Source organism: Chiroxiphia lanceolata, chromosome 5 (assembly GCF_009829145.1).
Source record: "Chiroxiphia lanceolata isolate bChiLan1 chromosome 5, bChiLan1.pri, whole genome shotgun sequence".
NCBI lineage: Eukaryota > Metazoa > Chordata > Aves > Passeriformes > Pipridae > Chiroxiphia > Chiroxiphia lanceolata.
This window is the reverse complement of record NC_045641.1, coordinates 73,323,451-73,341,636: the sequence shown is the minus strand read 5'-3', so window position 1 is coordinate 73,341,636 and position 18,186 is coordinate 73,323,451. Positions and strand designations below refer to the sequence as shown.

General features: G+C 39.9%; 1 protein-coding gene across 3 annotated transcripts in view; it reads left to right on the top strand.

The window, feature by feature from the left end:
* SCUBE1 (signal peptide, CUB domain and EGF like domain containing 1) overlaps nucleotides 1–15,191 on the top strand; it is a 175,972-nt gene extending 160,781 nt beyond the window's left edge. For 2 of the 3 annotated variants that reach the window (XM_032687259.1, XM_032687257.1), the window contains 8 exons: nucleotides 1,168–1,371; nucleotides 2,754–2,915; nucleotides 4,857–5,024; nucleotides 5,877–6,038; nucleotides 7,395–7,592; nucleotides 8,580–8,732; nucleotides 9,222–9,301; nucleotides 10,045–15,191. In XM_032687259.1, coding sequence (XP_032543150.1) covers nucleotides 1,168–1,371; nucleotides 2,754–2,915; nucleotides 4,857–5,024; nucleotides 5,877–6,038; nucleotides 7,395–7,592; nucleotides 8,580–8,732; nucleotides 9,222–9,301; nucleotides 10,045–10,197 — 1,280 coding nt within the window. In that variant the 3' untranslated portion in view covers nucleotides 10,198–15,191. The remainder of the gene's footprint in view (nucleotides 1–1,167; nucleotides 1,372–2,753; nucleotides 2,916–4,856; nucleotides 5,025–5,876; nucleotides 6,039–7,394; nucleotides 7,593–8,579; nucleotides 8,733–9,221; nucleotides 9,302–10,044) is intronic. The other variant, XM_032687258.1, reaches the window with a different exon arrangement.
* The last annotated feature ends 2,995 nt before the right edge of the window (nucleotides 15,192–18,186 follow it).

Here is an 18,186-nt window from a genome sequence, read left to right as displayed (position 1 = left end):
GCACCTTTCTTTTTGCCACTGAGGTATTTTGGTCAGGGAAGTGGCAAGAACTCCTGTTCAACTAAGGAAAGCATGGGCAGAGAAAATTCAGAAACATTAGTGGTGGCAGACTGGAAATATAACGCAGTGGGGTTGCAAATCTGCCCCCATGGGCAAAGTCCACAGGAGGCACAAGGTGAGGGATCACTGGCAGGAAGCTTCCTGCAGTGTTTGAAGGAAGACCAGCACTGGAGGAGCAAACACTTCTGTATTGATAATAGAAATCTTGCCCTGATTCCTTCTCAAATGCCTACTGAATTATTCACACCCAGCTTTAATCAGCATCTCTTCTGATGCTCCTCGTCCTCCCACTTGGCTTGCCATCACGTGTGTTTTATTATCCTCAACTTATCAGGACCTCAGACACAGCCAGTATCGTGGCTGGGAGACAAAGCCGTGGCCAAACCAGCAAAACAAGAGCAGGCTGGAAAGTAAATTACCAGGTTGGGAGGTAAATTACCAGTGGCAGCCTTGCTGAATTCATGGGATGGTGGCAAAGCAGTGCTGAGGGGAGGTGTGGGCTGGAGGTTCAGCTGAGCATGTTAATGGCATCTTGTTAAAGCATCTGGTTCAAGCATGTTCAAGCCCTGGGGACTGTGTAACTCCATGTATTCTCTGTGTAGTGTGTTCATATGTGTATTTAAGTAAGCGTGTTTTATGTATGTTTAACTCTGCCAGACATCTTAATTAACCTTTACCAAGGAGGTTTTTGGAAAGCAAAATAGTACTTGCAAACATTACAAACTGCTTTATGTCATTAGTAATGATGGAACACAAACTTAGAAGCAAACTGGAATCCTGGGCTGCACCAGAATTCTCAGGGGGGTCTGAATGCTTCCTGCAGCCCTCCCCCTGTGCACTCAGTATAACCTCAGTGCTAGAGACAAGCTATGAGCACTCAGACTGCACTTGGCAGGTCATGAAACTGTGTGATGGACCTCAGTGCACTGTCTTGTCCCTCTGAAAGGCCTGATCTTGAATCCAGTGAGCTGCTGCTTCAGTTTATGTGGAGAGGACAGTGAAGCAGACAGAGGTGTCCCAGTGCAATACAGGCTGAGCTCTTTGTTAAGCACCTCTTTTAAACATGAATCTCAATTGCTTCTAGTTTTGTTATCATTTCCCATCTAGACACCTGTAACATTGACTGTGTTCGGAAAAGGATGGAGCAGAAGCTGCAAACTGCAATCAAAACATTGAGGAAATCTATTAATAAACAGCAATTTTACATTCAGTTTTCTGGGACAGAGTATGAAGTGGCTCAGAAGCCAGCTAAAGCTACTGAGGGGCACGAGGCTTGCAGTACAGGGCAAGTACTGCAGGATGGAAAATGTGGTAAGTGCAAACAACTCGAATATTCAGCCATATCCCCCAAAACAAGCCACCCAAAATTACCTTTTCCGTGATGAAGCAGGGAGGAAATCTCTGAGATAACAATTTAGATCAGTATCACTCAGCATATGTGCATGGATCACTGATGGTTCATAAGGCTTTGAAGGGAATTCATTAGAGGGTTGCAGGAAAACAAAAGCATATATATGGATACATTCCCATGGCAGGAATCAAAACCTGCCACAAGGCAGTGTTGGCACTTAGTTCCCAGTTGCTCCCAGCATCTTATGAAAACACAATTACAATGCTGTAAAACAATAAGATGGTGTTTGCCTAGGTGCTATTTATTTACTTTTATATCTCCTCTCTCTCCTCACCACCAAATAATCCGTGACCCATGGATATATTTATATTTAATGCCCAAGAGGTTTATTAAAAAATAAACTATAGAAACCTGTTTTAACTTTACATACAATACCTGATGTCTTTAAGCCTTTTCCCATGTTACCAGGCTCTAGTGCTTTGCTGGGGGCAGTGTGCTAGTGCAAACTTACTGATGGCAGTTCTCAGCACTGCAAAGCTTTCTGATCACTTACAGACATCTTTTCAAAATCAGCATATCTATTTTTTCAGCTTTTTATCAGCATATCTATTTTTCCAACTTTTTAAATCACCAAGTGATTTACAGGCAGAAAGAAGTGCAGATCTGATAGGTGCTGCCAGTGAGGTTGTTTTCATCATATGGGAACAGTGATTTAGAAGCTGTATTTGAAAGACTGTTGCTATTAGTGTCTAGAAACCCCTGCATTTCAACCACCTCTATCCAGCAGAGGAAAATGTTTCATGCAGTTATGTGCCCTGTTGCAGCAAGAAAAGCACCTGTGTTCATATCTGTGTCTAAAACACTTTACAGTCGTGGTATTTGAGTGTCAAGAGACATAAATTGTTACATGGGATACACTGCCCTCAGAGAAATCTCTAGAACTGATCTCAGGAGACATAAAACCAGCACATAAATGAACCTGGTGTAAAGTAAAAGCTCACGTTGCTTCCCATACATTGTGCAACTGTTGTAATAAACTGCAATGTACTGTTTTAAGACTGCATCAGCTTTATTAACATCTGTGTGATGAACACTTCAGGGCAGCACAATGCCATTTAATAGCTTAAACAACAGAAGAAGGACCTTGTCCTGATGTAAACAGACCGCAGTGGAGATGGGTCTGCTTGCACTAAGTGAGGATCCTGCACTAACATATGCAGAACATACCCCACTGTAATACTTGGGCCAAAGAGATCCATCTCCTCTGAAATGTTTTGATATAAAGGCAAGTCATGTGATGACAATGAAAGTCCTTATGTAGATTCCCCTTTTGTCTCCTCAGTTACCTGCAGCACGGGCACCTTTTATAGCGGAGAACACAATCAGTGCGTTCCCTGCTCCCCAGGAACATACCAGGACACAGAAGGTCAACTTACCTGTGAGCCTTGCCCAAGTAACGATGGACAGGGAGTAGCAGGAGCCCGGAATGTGTCAGAATGTGGAGGCAAGTTTCCTTTGATTCTGAAGGGATTAGGTGTTGCCACACCTCCTGGAGGCGTGGGGGCTAAACGAGGGGGGAGCCTTCCACGCTCCTGTCTTCTGAAGGTAACAGAAGACACCTCTGTGCACTTACAAGCACTGCAAAGAATGTTTGGGCTTGTTCCATCCTCTGACATTGCTGAGAAGAAGATGGGACCTGCCACAGCAGTGTGAGCTGTGGTATGGAAATGAGCAAGCCAAGCAGGGCACTTTGCTTCAAGTCAGGTATGGAATCTGGACATACCTCAGCTTGTAAGGACTCGTCAGGTCTACTGGGAGCCAAAGGGGTGGATTGCTTTGCACTAGTATTGGTGAGTCTAATGAACCTGCTGGTTTCATGTTTTGCATGAGATGCAGTTTACCTGCTCTAATTAGCAGCAGTTATAATTTTGAGATAGTTGTGCTGCAGGGATCTGTAACCCAGACTCAGGACTAATGACTGCAAAGTTTCAGCGCTGCTTGAAGGCACTGCAGCTTTTGGCAAGTGATGTAGCATCTCTGACTGAACTTCATGAGATATAAGCTAAATTACAATGATGCTAAATACCTGGTGCTCCTACTGTAACTTGTTCAATATAAGGTTTTAAGACACGACTGTTAATTTATTTTCTTTACCTTATTTCATTACAGATGAGCACAATCTAGTTTATAGCAGATATGTTATCTGACTTTGAAATGAATCTGTCCTATCTGCTACTTTAAAACTCATCCATGTAATTTACATTAATGCTTTCTCCCAGGATATATGAAGTGAACACATGATGAATGTCACTTGAGAAACTGCTGAGTTTTCCCACTGAATAAAAAATAACTGGTGTCTCCAGTCCAAACATGTGATAGATTTTGATGATTTACTGTATGAAGGAACTATCAAAGGAAAAATCTTGAAATGCCTGTGCATTTTTGCTCTGTTGATATGTATTTATCCAAAATCCCACAAGAATAACTTATCAAAATAAAATCTGAATTTATAAAGGTTGATTATAGAATACTGACAAAAGCAGCACAACGACTAGAGGAAAAAGACTTTTGTTTCAAGGCTTACATTTGAATTATCGTTCTGCACAACAACAAAAAGAAGGCTGGCACCTTCTCACAGAAGCCACCCCTGTAGCCCCCTCGCTACCAAATCCTGGCCACTCAAACCCAGTACACATGCTGTGATACTTAATTTTCATGAGATCCATGTAGATATGAGGCCAAAACATGATTTAGTCAACCTAGTCATTTTGGGGCATTCCTGGGGGAAATCACCTCAGATCTATTTTGCTGGCAATTTCAATACAGAAGGCAAGTTACTTCATTCTTATATACAGGTAAGGAGTGAGATGTATTGGTGCTGAAAGCACTATTAAAATCAAACTGTACCTCTTCTTTTACAAGATGTCTGTAAGCCTTCACAAGTACTTAATTTTCAGACCAAAATCCAGATCCAAATCCACTCTTCTTTATCTGCCTTCATGTTAAAGTGCAGTAATCAGCTGGACCAGAGCATGTAGATCAGTTTTGCTACTAAAAACAACAGGAAAATTGTCTTCAAACTGGTAACATCATAATATTTCTCTGAGGTCTGTGTCACAACAGCTGACAAAGTGCTTTGAAATACTCAGACAAAAGACTTGGGGAAAGTACTACGTATTCTAACAAAGTCTTAATTAAAAACAAAAAAACCCAGAGACATAGTTGCTAAAAAGCATATTAAAAAGCTAATTGTATCTCCTGGTGGTGTTTTTAGGAAGCAGTTACAGGAACAATACAAAACCAGCAGGTAAGATTAGAATTTGATGTGCAGCTGCCTTGATGTCACATGTTTAAGTTGAAGGAAGCCTTGCTGACTGCTAGTGGGTTTTACACTTTGTTCAGAAAAGTCAACACACTAATACAGGTGACCATTTTCACTTTCTAGGGCAGTGTTCTCCTGGGCACTACTCCTCAGATGGTTTTAAACCTTGTACAGTCTGTCCTCTTGGTACCTACCAGCCTGAACCAGGGAGGACCCTCTGCTTTCCATGTGGCGGTGGGCTTGTGACCAAATATGAAGGTGCTGTTTCCTTCCAAGACTGTGAAACCAAAGGTGAATTTAAATTTTTTCCAATTTTTTCCAATTTCTTTTTCTCCCTTTCTTGCCCTCTGGTTTATAATCTTCAATGCCGAGGGGTTTTTGAAGGCTCCAGAACAAACATTGTCGCTGCACGGGCATATGATTAAATTAAATCAAGAAATCTGTAAAGCAGGAGTGATCTCCTGAGATTGCACAGGCTGAGCAGGCTTTATGGTTTTCCTTGGGATTTACCACAGGCAGGTGCAGGGTCAGCACTGAAACTGGTAAGTGAATCAGCCCCACTGTATGGCAAGAAATCAACTTGCATTAGACAATGCTTTAGCTTCCATATCTTGTATATTTTTATGTACCAGATCAGAAAAACTAAACACTACAGAAGTTATACGAAGCTAAGGATTGGTTATTAATGGGCCAGGCAGAAACTGTAAGGGTGCAACACGTTCTGTGTTCTATAATGTCAACTTCCAGTGCCAGTGCTAAAAGAAGGAATCTGCCCAAATGCATTTTGGTTTAGTTACTGGAATGACATGCAAACAGACACAAATGGAAACCTCTCTCCTGCTATTGTGACAGTCATTTTTCTTGTTGGGGTGGGTCTGCATCAGCTTCCATTTATTATAAATTCATGGGAAACAGTGAGAGATGTGTAGCACACACTACTAGTTCATCAGGGTTTAGCTCTAGTCTTGGGATTGTCGTTAGAAGATCCTTTGTACTGGAAAATGCAGGGAGCTGATGTTTTTTCTGCCTTTTACGGCCTAATAAGTATTGCAGAACAGGGATCCTGAGGTATGTCCAGGGTAGAAAGTTCTCTTTGCACTGAAATTGCTCCTTTCTGAAAATAATACACCTCCTACCTTGCAGTTCACTGTTCTCCTGGACACTACTACAACTCCACCACACACAGATGCATCCGATGCCCTGCGGGGACCTACCAGCCTGAGTTTGGGCAGAACTACTGCATCACCTGCCCTGGGAACACCAGTACAGACTTTGATGGCTCCACTAATGTTACACACTGCAAAAGTAAGTCACATTGATATTGGTTGGGACAGAAAGCATGGCTTTGGCTTTGAACTGCAGCTTGAAGGCTCCATCTCACAGGCTGGACTTCAGTTCTGTATTTCCTAGTTAGCATGTGTCTACTGCCAGAGGGAATAGTGAGAATTGGGAAAACGATGAGAAAAAAAATAGGAAAAGTACCATTTGATCCATGGGAATGTTTTAGGTTTAATGTGATTTCATAGAGTGCCAGCTACAAGTTTAACCTACAGAGCCTTTAGTTTCCCCAATCCTGTGGTTGTCTAACAGTGATGCATATTTCTGTGTGACTCTGAGTTACTGCCATTTTATAATAATTATAAAATATTAGCAGAGATGGTCCTGCATACTGCAACTGCCAGATAATCACTTATGACAGTGAGATCCTGCAGGCTTTTTTGCAGTATTCAGCCTCCTACCTTCAATTACCATTTTAAATCTCCCCAAGGATTTCAGTGCAGTTTTATTTGATCTTTTGTGAATGACTGATTCTTTTAGGCAAGCTTTTGTTTCCATCTCTACCATGCTAATTTAAGACAATGTCTCTATAATAATTAAGCAATGTCATGTAAGCTAACTGTTCATGTGCAAATCTATTGTAAGTTTTCATTCTGAATATGTGAGATGTATCTAACCCTTCATAATTCCTACTGAAATTGGAGTAAATTACATATTTGTAAGGAATTTGAAGAAGTTTGATGATTCTCCTGTAAAATAAAACCATCCTTGTTACTTTGCTGTCTTAGATACTCCCTGTTTTCAAGCCGGTTTCTGACCTTGCATAATCTTTGAGGGTTGGATTAACCAAAATATTTAAACAGTTTTATGTGGATGAGTAGGCCTAGAGAGATCAAGCTTAAGTGACTTGTGCCAAATTCAGTAGGAGTTTTGAAAATTTAGGAAGAAAAACTAATCCATTACTGGAGTTTCTTTATTGACTGGTTTAATCTGAGATGAAACAAGGCAGATCTGTGACCAAAATCACGCTCATTCAGCTAAGTCAGGTTAAAAAACAAGTGAAGTTAAACCAGGTGCGTGTCAGCACAGTCTCCATGGTGACCACTGTGTGAGTAACTCCACAGCTGGATCATGGTTACCTACCTGTGCTTCTCAATGAAATGTTAAAGCAGCCTGAATGAACTATTAAATCAGCTCATGCACCTGAGATTAAGCTTTTGCAAATCAGTTGGAAATCCTTTAAAGGCTTTCCCTAAAGGCTTTTCCTCCCATCTTTCTACAGCCACAAGGAGGAGTTTAGACTTGCTCTTTGCAGATCTAGAAAAACACCTCAAAATAGCTGATCAGCTAACACAAATGCTAATTATTTCTGTTTCTCCACAGACCAGCACTGTGGAGGAGAACTTGGGGACTATACTGGCTACATTGAATCACCCAATTATCCTGGAGACTACCCAGCTAATGTCGAATGCATTTGGAATATAAACCCACCCCCAAAGAGGAGGATACTCATTGTAGTACCTGAGATATTCCTCCCAATCGAAGATGAATGTGGTGATGTTTTAGTAATGAGGAAAAGTGGTGAGTTGCCAGACATGGGTTGTATTTATTGCAAACTGATTGGAGTGGAAAGTTCATATTTGAAAGGATGACTGTCTTCATGTAGCTGGTGTTTCTAAAAGGATTGTGGAATGAAGGGGCACAGCAAGTTAGAACAGAACACCACCAGTAACACTTAACAGAGTGATTGACACTAATTATTCAAGTTTCTTGTCTGAATCACAAAGCAGGTAATGGGCTTCTGTCTGGCCCAGTTATCACAAGGGGTAAATCCCTGCCCCTCCAGAAGCCAACAAAGCCATTGCTAAGTTATACTGGGAGAGCCATCTCCTGTAATCTGTACAGATGGTCCCCTCACCCTCTGTAAATACACATACACTGAAGTTATTGCTAAATCCAGGCAGTGGCTTGGTACCACTGACACCCTCAAGAAATCCAAAGTTTTCCCAGTTTTATGTGGAGTTAAGACACCAGTGAGATGATCTCCTCTTTCACAAGGAGGATGCAGGCTTCCTTCTGGGTGATCTGTTGCTGAATCTCCAAGAAGCACCAAACCTCAGTGGCAATTGTTTATATGGAGCTTTGTTCAAAGCAGTGTATTTTACTCACTAAAATGGTGTCTTTTATTTGCTAAAGCAGTTTTCATAACTTTTTATCCTTGAGAGTCTGTGTGCAGCACACTTGTTCTTAACCTGTCCCAGACACCCTAACCCTGTGTCTGGGACAAGGATATGGGAACTCTGGAATTCAGTGCTAGAGTAGTAAACAAAATAACTAATATCCACAGTAACTTTATGAATATCAGAAATTATCCCTCACCGTCTACTTAAGCTTCTTGCTGTGGGACTCCCATTACCTCTGTGGAAAAACCTACTTCTCCTTATAGGCAGATAAAGACTATAACCAAAAAACTTGTCAGCTGTCCTGTCAGTTTGACATTTCTGACCCCTAGATGGAAGGATGCAAAAAAATCATTTTACAAAGGACGTCATTTAACTTTATTTCCAGCTTCTCCTACTTCAATTACTACATATGAAACATGTCAGACTTATGAGAGACCTATTGCATTTACCTCAAGATCGAGGAAGCTCTGGATTCAGTTCAAGTCAAATGAAGGAAACAGTGGCAAAGGATTTCAGGTCCCCTATGTGACCTACGATGGTGAGAATGGAATTGTTTTCCATATTTTGATACATCTGAATTACAGAAAATTGTCCTCAAGAATCTTTCTTACACTGCTTACAGGGAGAGAAGAATGAGGAAAAACTTGATGTAACTCATTTTTAGTCCATTTAATTACTTTTAGTCGCAAAGACTTACTGAAATAATATATATATAAATATGTAACCTTTGTCAGTTATTTTTTATGCCTGGTCCTGTTTCTTCATCTCCAGAATACAGATAATTATCTGGGTGGAGTAGGATTTTGAGAATGTTAGTATTTATAGGAATAATTCAAAATTACTGTTCTAAAACAGTAGAGAATTTTAAGGTTTTTTTTAAATTTAGACTAAAGCAACCTGAGAGACAGTGAATAATTTACTAGATATGAAATTTCTCAGTGCTGTCTTCAAGAGGAGGTCTAATTTCTGGCTATTATCCTCCCAAAGAATGTCCCAAACAGTCACTCAAGTGATCTTTATTTTTCAGAGGATTACCAACAACTAATAGAAGACATAGTTCGAGATGGCCGATTATATGCGTCAGAAAATCATCAGGAAATTCTAAAGGTGAGAAATTTCTGCTTTATCTGAGGCCAACCAATAACTCCTTTCACTGAGTATTTTCCCAAAATAGTCCTTATTACCTTGATAGGGTCTTATTACTTTGAGAGGGTCTTATTACACTGAGAGGGTCATTATATTTAAAGCTCAAGTGTGACCCCAAATTCAATTCTCTGTCTTCTGAGGTTTATGCTGGTATTTGAAGCAGCACAAAACCAGTAGCTCAGCTCAGTCCTTTGTGGAATCGGGAACTGAATTAAATGTGTGCTAATGTGATTAATAAAGATTGTATGTTAGAAAAATTAGTCAGCCAGGAATGAAGAGCCCATTGTTTGAAGAGCCTTTGCCAGCCTCAGCCCGGCATTTGAATGTTTAAATGAGTCATTAAGTTCTCCATGCATTAAAAAATGTGTTTACCTAAATCACTGTCCTGCCTCAACAAGACATAACCATAATATGGAGCATTGTGAGCTGCCCAGGAAATGGCTTTCCAAAGGTACTGCAGCAAGGCTGTGATTAACTTTGTCTCTCTTGATACAAGACCTTCCAGGAAGGCTAATGGTAGGCAGACTAATCAATATAAAACACAACAGCAACATGGAGCAGTTTCCTTACTCTGCTTCACCCAGACTCAAGTGTTGCAAGATAAATCTGATTGTTGTTCTTTAATTTTGAAACCTGTGCAGACACTAAATCCAAACTCTGCTTTTACCTAACATAAATATATATATATATATTGTCTTCCACAGGACAAGAAACTGATTAAAGCTCTCTTTGATGTACTGGCACACCCCCAAAACTATTTCAAGTACACAGCACAAGAGTCAAAAGAAATGTTCCCAAGGTCATTTATAAAGCTGCTGCGATCCAAAGTGTCCAGATTTCTACGACCATACAAGTAGCCCAGTGGTACTCAATTTTTGGTTACTTTGCATTCCTGTCAAATATCGTCTTTCCTCCACAGTAGAAACATTTGCTAACTTGAAGGCTCTTTTTTGCAGTCTTTGTTCTCAGTTGTATATGGAAGAACGCCTATAATGTTTTATAACTGTTAAAAGTCAGTGTTTTGAACGGGATTTTTACTACCAAAAAAAAAAAAGTGCATCCCTGAGTGCATCTCGTTGAAGATCTGAATTTGTGTCTGCACTAGTGTATCCTTACTCCCCATTTGAAATTTCATGATGTAGAACATATTCTTTCGAGCTTTTTATTTTTCCATCAACAATAACTTTTGTCAAAGAAAGGAGGAATCTATTCAAATGTGATTAAACTACCTGCAGATAAGTTCTGTTGTAGAGAGAAGTGTGTAGTATAAATAATATTTGGATTTTTGAATTGCACTTGAAGTTTATATTTGAATCTTTAGAAGAAAACAAAAAAAAAAATCTAAATTTTGTTATTTCTCAGTTGTGGCTTGGTGGAACCTCTGTCCAAGTAGAAATCAAAAAGGGAAAAAAAGAAAAAAAAAAAAGAAACATATGTATAATTTTGTTTTATGAACTACATGAGATTGAGTCCCATGCCCTAATGTCCTAATGTTTTTATCTGTCCTCTTCTAAACTTCTTCAGAGGTTTGCCACTGTCAATTACTTGACTGAAACAGATTTAGCTCTGGATTTCCGTGCACCAGTTGGTCCCTTTAAAGGCATTTACAATAGGATTTGTGAGAAATGAACAGCAACCACACTAGCAGTCTTGTTTTTCTTTCCATTAAGAGAGCATCTAATTAAGTACAATATATAAATATATAAATATATACTTCTATTTGTGGGTACATTAGTAATGTTATCTCTAGTTACTGTAAATATTATTCATGCTTAAATCTTTACTCCCACACACCCTATTTACTCATATCTATATGTAACTTTGTGTAGATGATTAAATGACTTCTCCAAGTGCTTGTCACTTCTATTGACACCGAACTGAAGCCTTCTGGAGTTTTATAATACTGGATAATGGTTTACTCTGGGACAATCTCTTTCAATATGCAGAGGAGTTGGAGTCTTCAGAGGCAGCCTGAACTTAGGGTCTGACAACTCATTTTTTTCCACTCATGGATCTTAGGTCTTTGATGGGCTTTCTCTTTAATACCTACATTAACCCTCATTTTCAAATATAATTTCTCCATAAAAATCCTTTGTTAAAGGCTGCTAAACCTAAACTTTTTGTGAGGATGTTGTAACTACTTTTATTTATTATTCACCACAAGTTACGAAAAGGGGACTTTCAAAGAAGACATTCTTATCAGTCCTACATTCACTGTGTGTCAGGAACAACAACAAGAAAAAAGGTTTCATGTATTTTTTCTCTTCTCAGTAATTATTTTTAGGGGAAAAAAAATTAAAAAGCAAAAAGTTTTTAGGTACTCGATTATGTAGGAGTGTATAGCTAAAAAAACTACTTCAGCCAAGCAGTGCTTCAAAGTCTGACAGGTTATTCAGAGTATTATCAGATACATTAGAATGGGTCAGGATTGCAGCCATTCTACTGAAAGATATGAAGGAAAAATATGAAAAACATGGAGAAAATTAACTCCCTCATTTGGTGAATTATTTACAGAGAATTATTAGAATTTCAGACTTCAGTGAGCAAACTCTGGAACCTGCTGCTGTACAATGAGTTTAGTAAAATACTTCCTAAAACTTTTTGCTCAATGACCAACATGTTTGGACATAATTAGAAAAATTAGTCAGGTTTGAATGTTTGCAGCTCTACTTAGAAATGCTCCTGGATGTGCCAATTTCTAGTGAAAAAAGTAATCACAAGTGGTATATAAAGTTAAAAATGCTTTGAATTTCATACTAGATTTATAGTTACAGAAACTGGCAGTCACCAAATAGAAGGTGAGTTCAGCTCTCCATTTGTTAGTGTAGGTGTAGGATGTCTTCATTGTCACAAAACAGCAGTACAACAATAAGGAAAGTCTTCTTCTATGGAGAAGACCTGGGAACATTTGGGAGTCAAAAACCACACGAGGAGAAATGCAGCTGCCTTTAAGAAAACCAGCTTTGTGAAATGATAGAATCAGTACAGCACAGAATTTGAGCATTTAAACATAATAAATACAGCCCTGCATCTGCTCTTATGGAATTACACATTGTATGCAGGAGAGGTGCAACAACATGTTTTTGTGTTATTGCAGGAAGGCTGGACAAGTGCCCATTTGTGATTGCCCAATTCTGTGGCACAAACAGAGCTCCTTGTTTTCCATTTGCAAATGCCTTGTGTGCTTAAAAGCTGCACCCGCAGCACTTACCATTTTAAGCCTCCTCTGCTTTAAACACTGCACTTATTTCTAGTGAGGTGGTGGTGAATCATCCCTAAACATTCTCACAGGCCACCAAATCACCTCCTGCCACAGTCCAGGAGCCTGCAACAATCCAAGGTTGCTAATCAAGCCCAGAGTCGTGCCTTGAAAGCACTTAGGGCAAGGTCTGTGTGTGTCATTTGAGTGCAGGGAGCATCAGGATTTGGTGTTCAATACGTTGCCACCTGCGTCTTGCCTGCGATAGCAAAATTTATTCTGCCTGAAGATTTAGGTCCCTGTAAGTGGATTTAAAACTGCTGCAGTCTTCTTTCAGCTCCATCACACATCAGATTTTGACCTGAAGACAAATTTTTCAAAAGGAATTAATTTCCTCTTTGTGCCTCCCACATAGAATAAAGTTAGGACTACTTAAGAGTTAGACTAATCTTTCCTACACATCGGCTTCATTCTAGGGCAAGCTCACTTAAAAGTAAGTAAGCTTACTTAAAACTAGCTTTAAAAAGCCAGGTTTAGTTTAGTTTTAGACTAGTTTAAATAAATACTGGTCACAACGTTTTCAGAGCCCACATTCTGAGTTGTCAGCTGGTTTGGAAAGAGCAGAGCTCAGCTGTGGTCCTCTGTCTGTGAGCAGAACACGAGGATGATGCCACACGAACAAGAAACATCCTTTACGTGTGTTCAGCATTCAAAAAGGACAGTCAAACCCCACCCCACGGCCCTTTGTAAGCCTGTCCAACAGATTCAGATTTCTCAGGTCAGTCTTAACGACAAACAACCCAGTTTTCATCTTGCACAAAACAGGTTGGGAACTTCAGGAGCAAAAAGTAGGGGGATGATTGTTCTGCAGGATCTGCTGACAGGTCTTTGACAGCAAAACCTCCCTGCTCTGTGACAGTTCCCGTGTCTGGGACTCTAAATACCTTTGGGGCTCTTCAAAAAGAAGCTGGAGTGAAATCTTCAGCAGCTGAAGCCAAATTTGTCAGCCACCTCAGGGGTCTCGGTGATTTTCTGATGATGGGAATGAGTGACACACGCAGTTCCCTGGACCTGTGTCGTGAGTTCAAGTAGTTGCATTTTTTCCTAGTTTAAAACCACTGATTGACAGGAATGGTAGTAACTGGAGGAGTTTCTTGTAGACTCTCATACTTTGAGACTTTAATGAAACAGGTTTCTGGAACGAGAGACTGTTGTAAGCACTTGGGAAAAAAAAAACACTTTTGTCTTCCATAGGAATTTATGGAAGAAGTGAAATTTCTGTAAGGTACTATGGGCTTATTCCTCAGAGTGAGACTTGGGTTCAGAGACAAGTCTCAGGTTTTATCAGAACATCTCTCATCTGAACAGAAACAGACTGGGAAATAAACAGTGTCAAAAAACTGTTCTCTAAGTATCTGAATATATACAATTCCAGTTTGTTGTTTCATTTATTTATTCTGTTTCATCATAAAGCTTTTAATCTATAAAATTAATATGTAATATACAAGAGTAAAATGTACAGAAGTACCTTTAGATGTAATAATTTAAACCATCTGTATTCAGAAAGTGGAGATAACAAGTTATGCCAACAATTGCAATTCAATTTTAGCTGAACTTCTCAATATCTAGAAAAAGAAGTGGCTTTGATTAATTAAACTTTATTTTAATGATTGTGAAAATACCTTTTTTAGAGTTTGTTTTTGTTACTTTTTTTAATTAAAATTATTTTGTAAATATTGTTTTCTATGTTTTATAACTTAGAAAGGCCATTAATTTGCATTGAAAGCAGCAGAGACTCAACATGATGATTATAAAGGTACTTTAGGAGACTGGGGTGGTTATCCTTCCAGATTATAGATCCTGTTATTCCTTCAGTCTCACTGGCATCATAGGAAGAGTTTTCTGAGGCAATTTAACGTGTTCAGTTCCACAGAACTGACTATCAAATGTCATTCTGAAGTGTTTACCATTTTCATAATATATAAAGAATATGTATTTTAAAGTTAGTGCTACACAAAGCTCAGAAATAAAATAAAAGGGAATTCAATAGATGACACCCAATTATAGTAAAAAGACAAGGGAAGGTATCTCTTTGCTCCTACTGGAAGAGATAAAACCTCATATTGGATCAGCTCATAGAGCATTTTTTAGGCAAAAAGCTCATTATCATCATGTCCATCACCAGTTTAAGCAGGAATTTCTGGTAGAATAGATTTTGGGGGAAAACACATGGAGTGTAATATTAGTTTCTGCCCCGATTTGCTCCTTGTAAATCACTGCACAAGGGTGACATTTTGAACTAAACTGTTGTAGATGCTGCTGGGACTTCTAAGCTTTATTACCAATGTAAATTGTGTACAAACAGTATTTCCATATGAAATGTACGATAATAGTTTAGAGCAAGGATAGCGAATAACTGTACAAAATTTGATACTTAGAAAATAAAATACAGTGCTAAGCTTTACCAATATTTTAACAATTCTGTCAGATTTATAGTAGAAGATGTTGTTGTAAATGTACCTTATAAGAAAATACATTTCCTTTTGCCTCTGTATATTAATAGCTTTGATTTGCTACGTCAGAGCTCAAAATGAAGCATGTAATAAAACTTTTGTTAAAATCACTTTCATAATAAACATAAAATGGAATGGATAACCCCTGCCTGTCATTTATTTGTGTACATAGACAAGTGTAATGTGGACAAGAATCAGAAGAGAACTTCTCTTTTTTGATATCATTTACATATCTTGGTCTAGTTTTCATCCCTAAGCAACAGAGAGCGTTTTCTTTCTCATCAAACAACTGGAGTTTGTGGGTCCTGGGCCACTGAATTAATTTCCTTCCAAACAGGCTTCAAGGAGAGCTTTTCAGAGCAAGAAGAAATCCTGGCCACAGCAAAGCACCACATCACCAACATCCCTCCAAGACCTTTAACTGTTTCTTTAACTCTGACGTTACCATGCAGGTGCCCTTTCCCACGTGCCTCTATTGAGAAGCAGCCTCAAAAAAAGAGGAAGGAAACTCTCTTCCACTGGTGGCCCGATGGGCTGTTCCCACCACAAGCTGCCAAGGAGACCTGTGTCTCCAAACACAGCTGCTGCTTGTCCTACTGAGGACTAGGATGAGAGGAAACTACACTTGCACTCAGAACAGTGACTTAAAGAGATCAAAGGTGTGGGTTCCCCATCCAGCTTTCCTGTAGAAAAACTATTTGCTGCTGAATTTTACTATGGTTGTACCCTTGGGCATCTGAGTTTACAGAGCAAGTAGAATTTGTACAATCCCAAGTGTTACTGGTAATGATGAAAATAGGTGACAGACTGACAGAAAACAGACCCAGTGACCTCAGTAGGTTGGTCAGGTGTGATTTTAATCACCTTTTGCGGGGCAAGTTGTAACTGAGGTTACACAGCACGCTGAGGCAGATAAAAAGCAGAGCTGTCATTAATCCAGCTGGTAACACCTGGTGGAGGTTTGACAACACCTGGTAGAGGTTTGCTAACACCTGGTCCGGGTTTGCCCCTCAGCAGTGGGTGCTCGTTCGGAGATGAGCACAGCCTGTGGAGCGTGGTTAACACTGCAGCAGCCACCGGCGGCAGGACAGGCAGGAGGCCTCGTGTCCCAGCATCCCCCTGCATATCCTCATTTAGCTTGTTAAGAGAAAGCATTTGTTGTGTGACACTGTGCTCTGCTGATTTTATATATGTTGTAAATTATATAAATGCTGACGCTATTGACTCAGGACTTTTGGTGTCTCTGACAGGTTTCAAAGGCATAAGGAGACTGGCAGCAAAACATCAATTATTGCCTTTTTTCACGTGGTAGCAATCCATTTAGGTGATATGGGCAGTTATCTCATTCCAAGAAGATGTAACATCATTTTTATGGGGCCATGTGAGATGGCAGCAGCTGTCCTTAGAGCTTCAGAGCTTTAAATGTGCAACAAGAAAAGGCAGCTCCTGTCAAACGTAGAGAAAAGCTGAACTCTCAAGTTCCTGAAAATCATTGGAAGTCAAATTGATTTCTGGTAAAAAAGTATCTGTGTTCAAGGACAAAATCTTGGATGGGATTCTGGAGAGGTCCCAGCTGACTGGAAGCTGGTGAAAGAATGAGGAGGACCCTGGAAACCACAGGCCTGTCAGTCTCACTTCAGTGCCTGGTAAAGTCATGGAAAAGATTATTCTGGGAAGTACTGAAACCAGGGGAGGTTCAGGTTGGACAGACTTTTATAAAAGTAATATATCTGATGACATGCTGGGTATGCCTAAAGACACAGGAAAGGGAAGAACAGGGATCTGCCCTTCCTAAGGTACCCAAACAGCTTGTGGAAAAACTGCAGCAAATACGTTTCTTGGGGAAAACAATCAGTGAAAATATTGTTTATACCAGACAATTTGTTTGTTTTTTATTCTTAAGACGCTGATCTCTTGCCAGACTTTTGGGCAGGAGGTTAAGTCCAGCCTGCTAAGATCATTCATCCACCTGTTCTCCATGGCTCTTTTTCTCCAGGGCTCACTCCAAACTCCACACTCACTGCCCTCTGCACAGCTTCCTTGCCAGATGAGTGCAAAACAGTCAGTGCTGTTTGGGGAATTCTTGCAGGACCTTCCCAAAAAATACACCTGTCCACAAAAGCAGGCAAGCAAAAGCTATACACAGTAACTGCTATTCTGATGCAGAAGAATATGTTCTGCCTTCTTATAGCAGCATCTCTGAGGTTTTAAGCTCACAGCTATGATAAAGTATTTACAGAAAATTATGTTCCTCTTATCTAAGCCCCTATCTCAGCTTTCTATGCTTTGAAGTCCTAGTTTTACCATTGAGAAAGCTGTTTATTTGAAAGCAAATAGATTCTTTTATAACATATTACGGCATTTAGTGTCAAATGCACCAAAAGTATGTCCCTGCATCTCCTTTTCACTATTATGTTAGGGTGTCTTCTGTCCCTTGCATCTACTGTTGCCAGAGAGGAAGGTTCTAACATGAAACAACAGGAAAATGAAGTGGGCAACGCACATCAGATCTTTTTGGATCAGACAGCCATAAACACTTGGAATAAAACCACAAACTGCCAGACTCGCAGAACTCTGTACAACCCCAGTTGTGTTCGTTGGGGGCAAGTGCTACTTCAGATGTGTCAGCTCATGATAAATTTCTGCTCCGGGGCAGGAACTAAGTGGGGGGGTTGGTGGATAAGTCATTGGGACTGCTGTGACCAGAGGCTCAACAGCTGCATGGACTGGCCCCCTACAGATAGTGCTCAGCCTTGCTGAGACCTTTTTGCATTCTCTGCAAATACCTATGTAAAGTAACCCATTAAATTTAACAAGCACTTTGCCTCAGTAAGGACTGCATTGTTCAGGCGCTGTAAATGAGCCACTCTTCCTAAGGAAACAATCAGAATAAAATACTGTGGTGACTTTTTCTTTACTAACATTATCCACCTGCTTTCCTGAGAGGCTCACGGTGGTATTTCTGGGCTATGGCACGAGCAGGAACTAAGTGAAGGAGCAGGATCACATTCCCCTTGCCTCTGGACAGGACATCATCACTGTGGCTTTACTGAACAAAGGAATGAAAATACACCCCACTTTTCATACTTGGTTCGTTTGAGGAAAAAAGATTGACTTTTTTTTTTTCAAAGGCT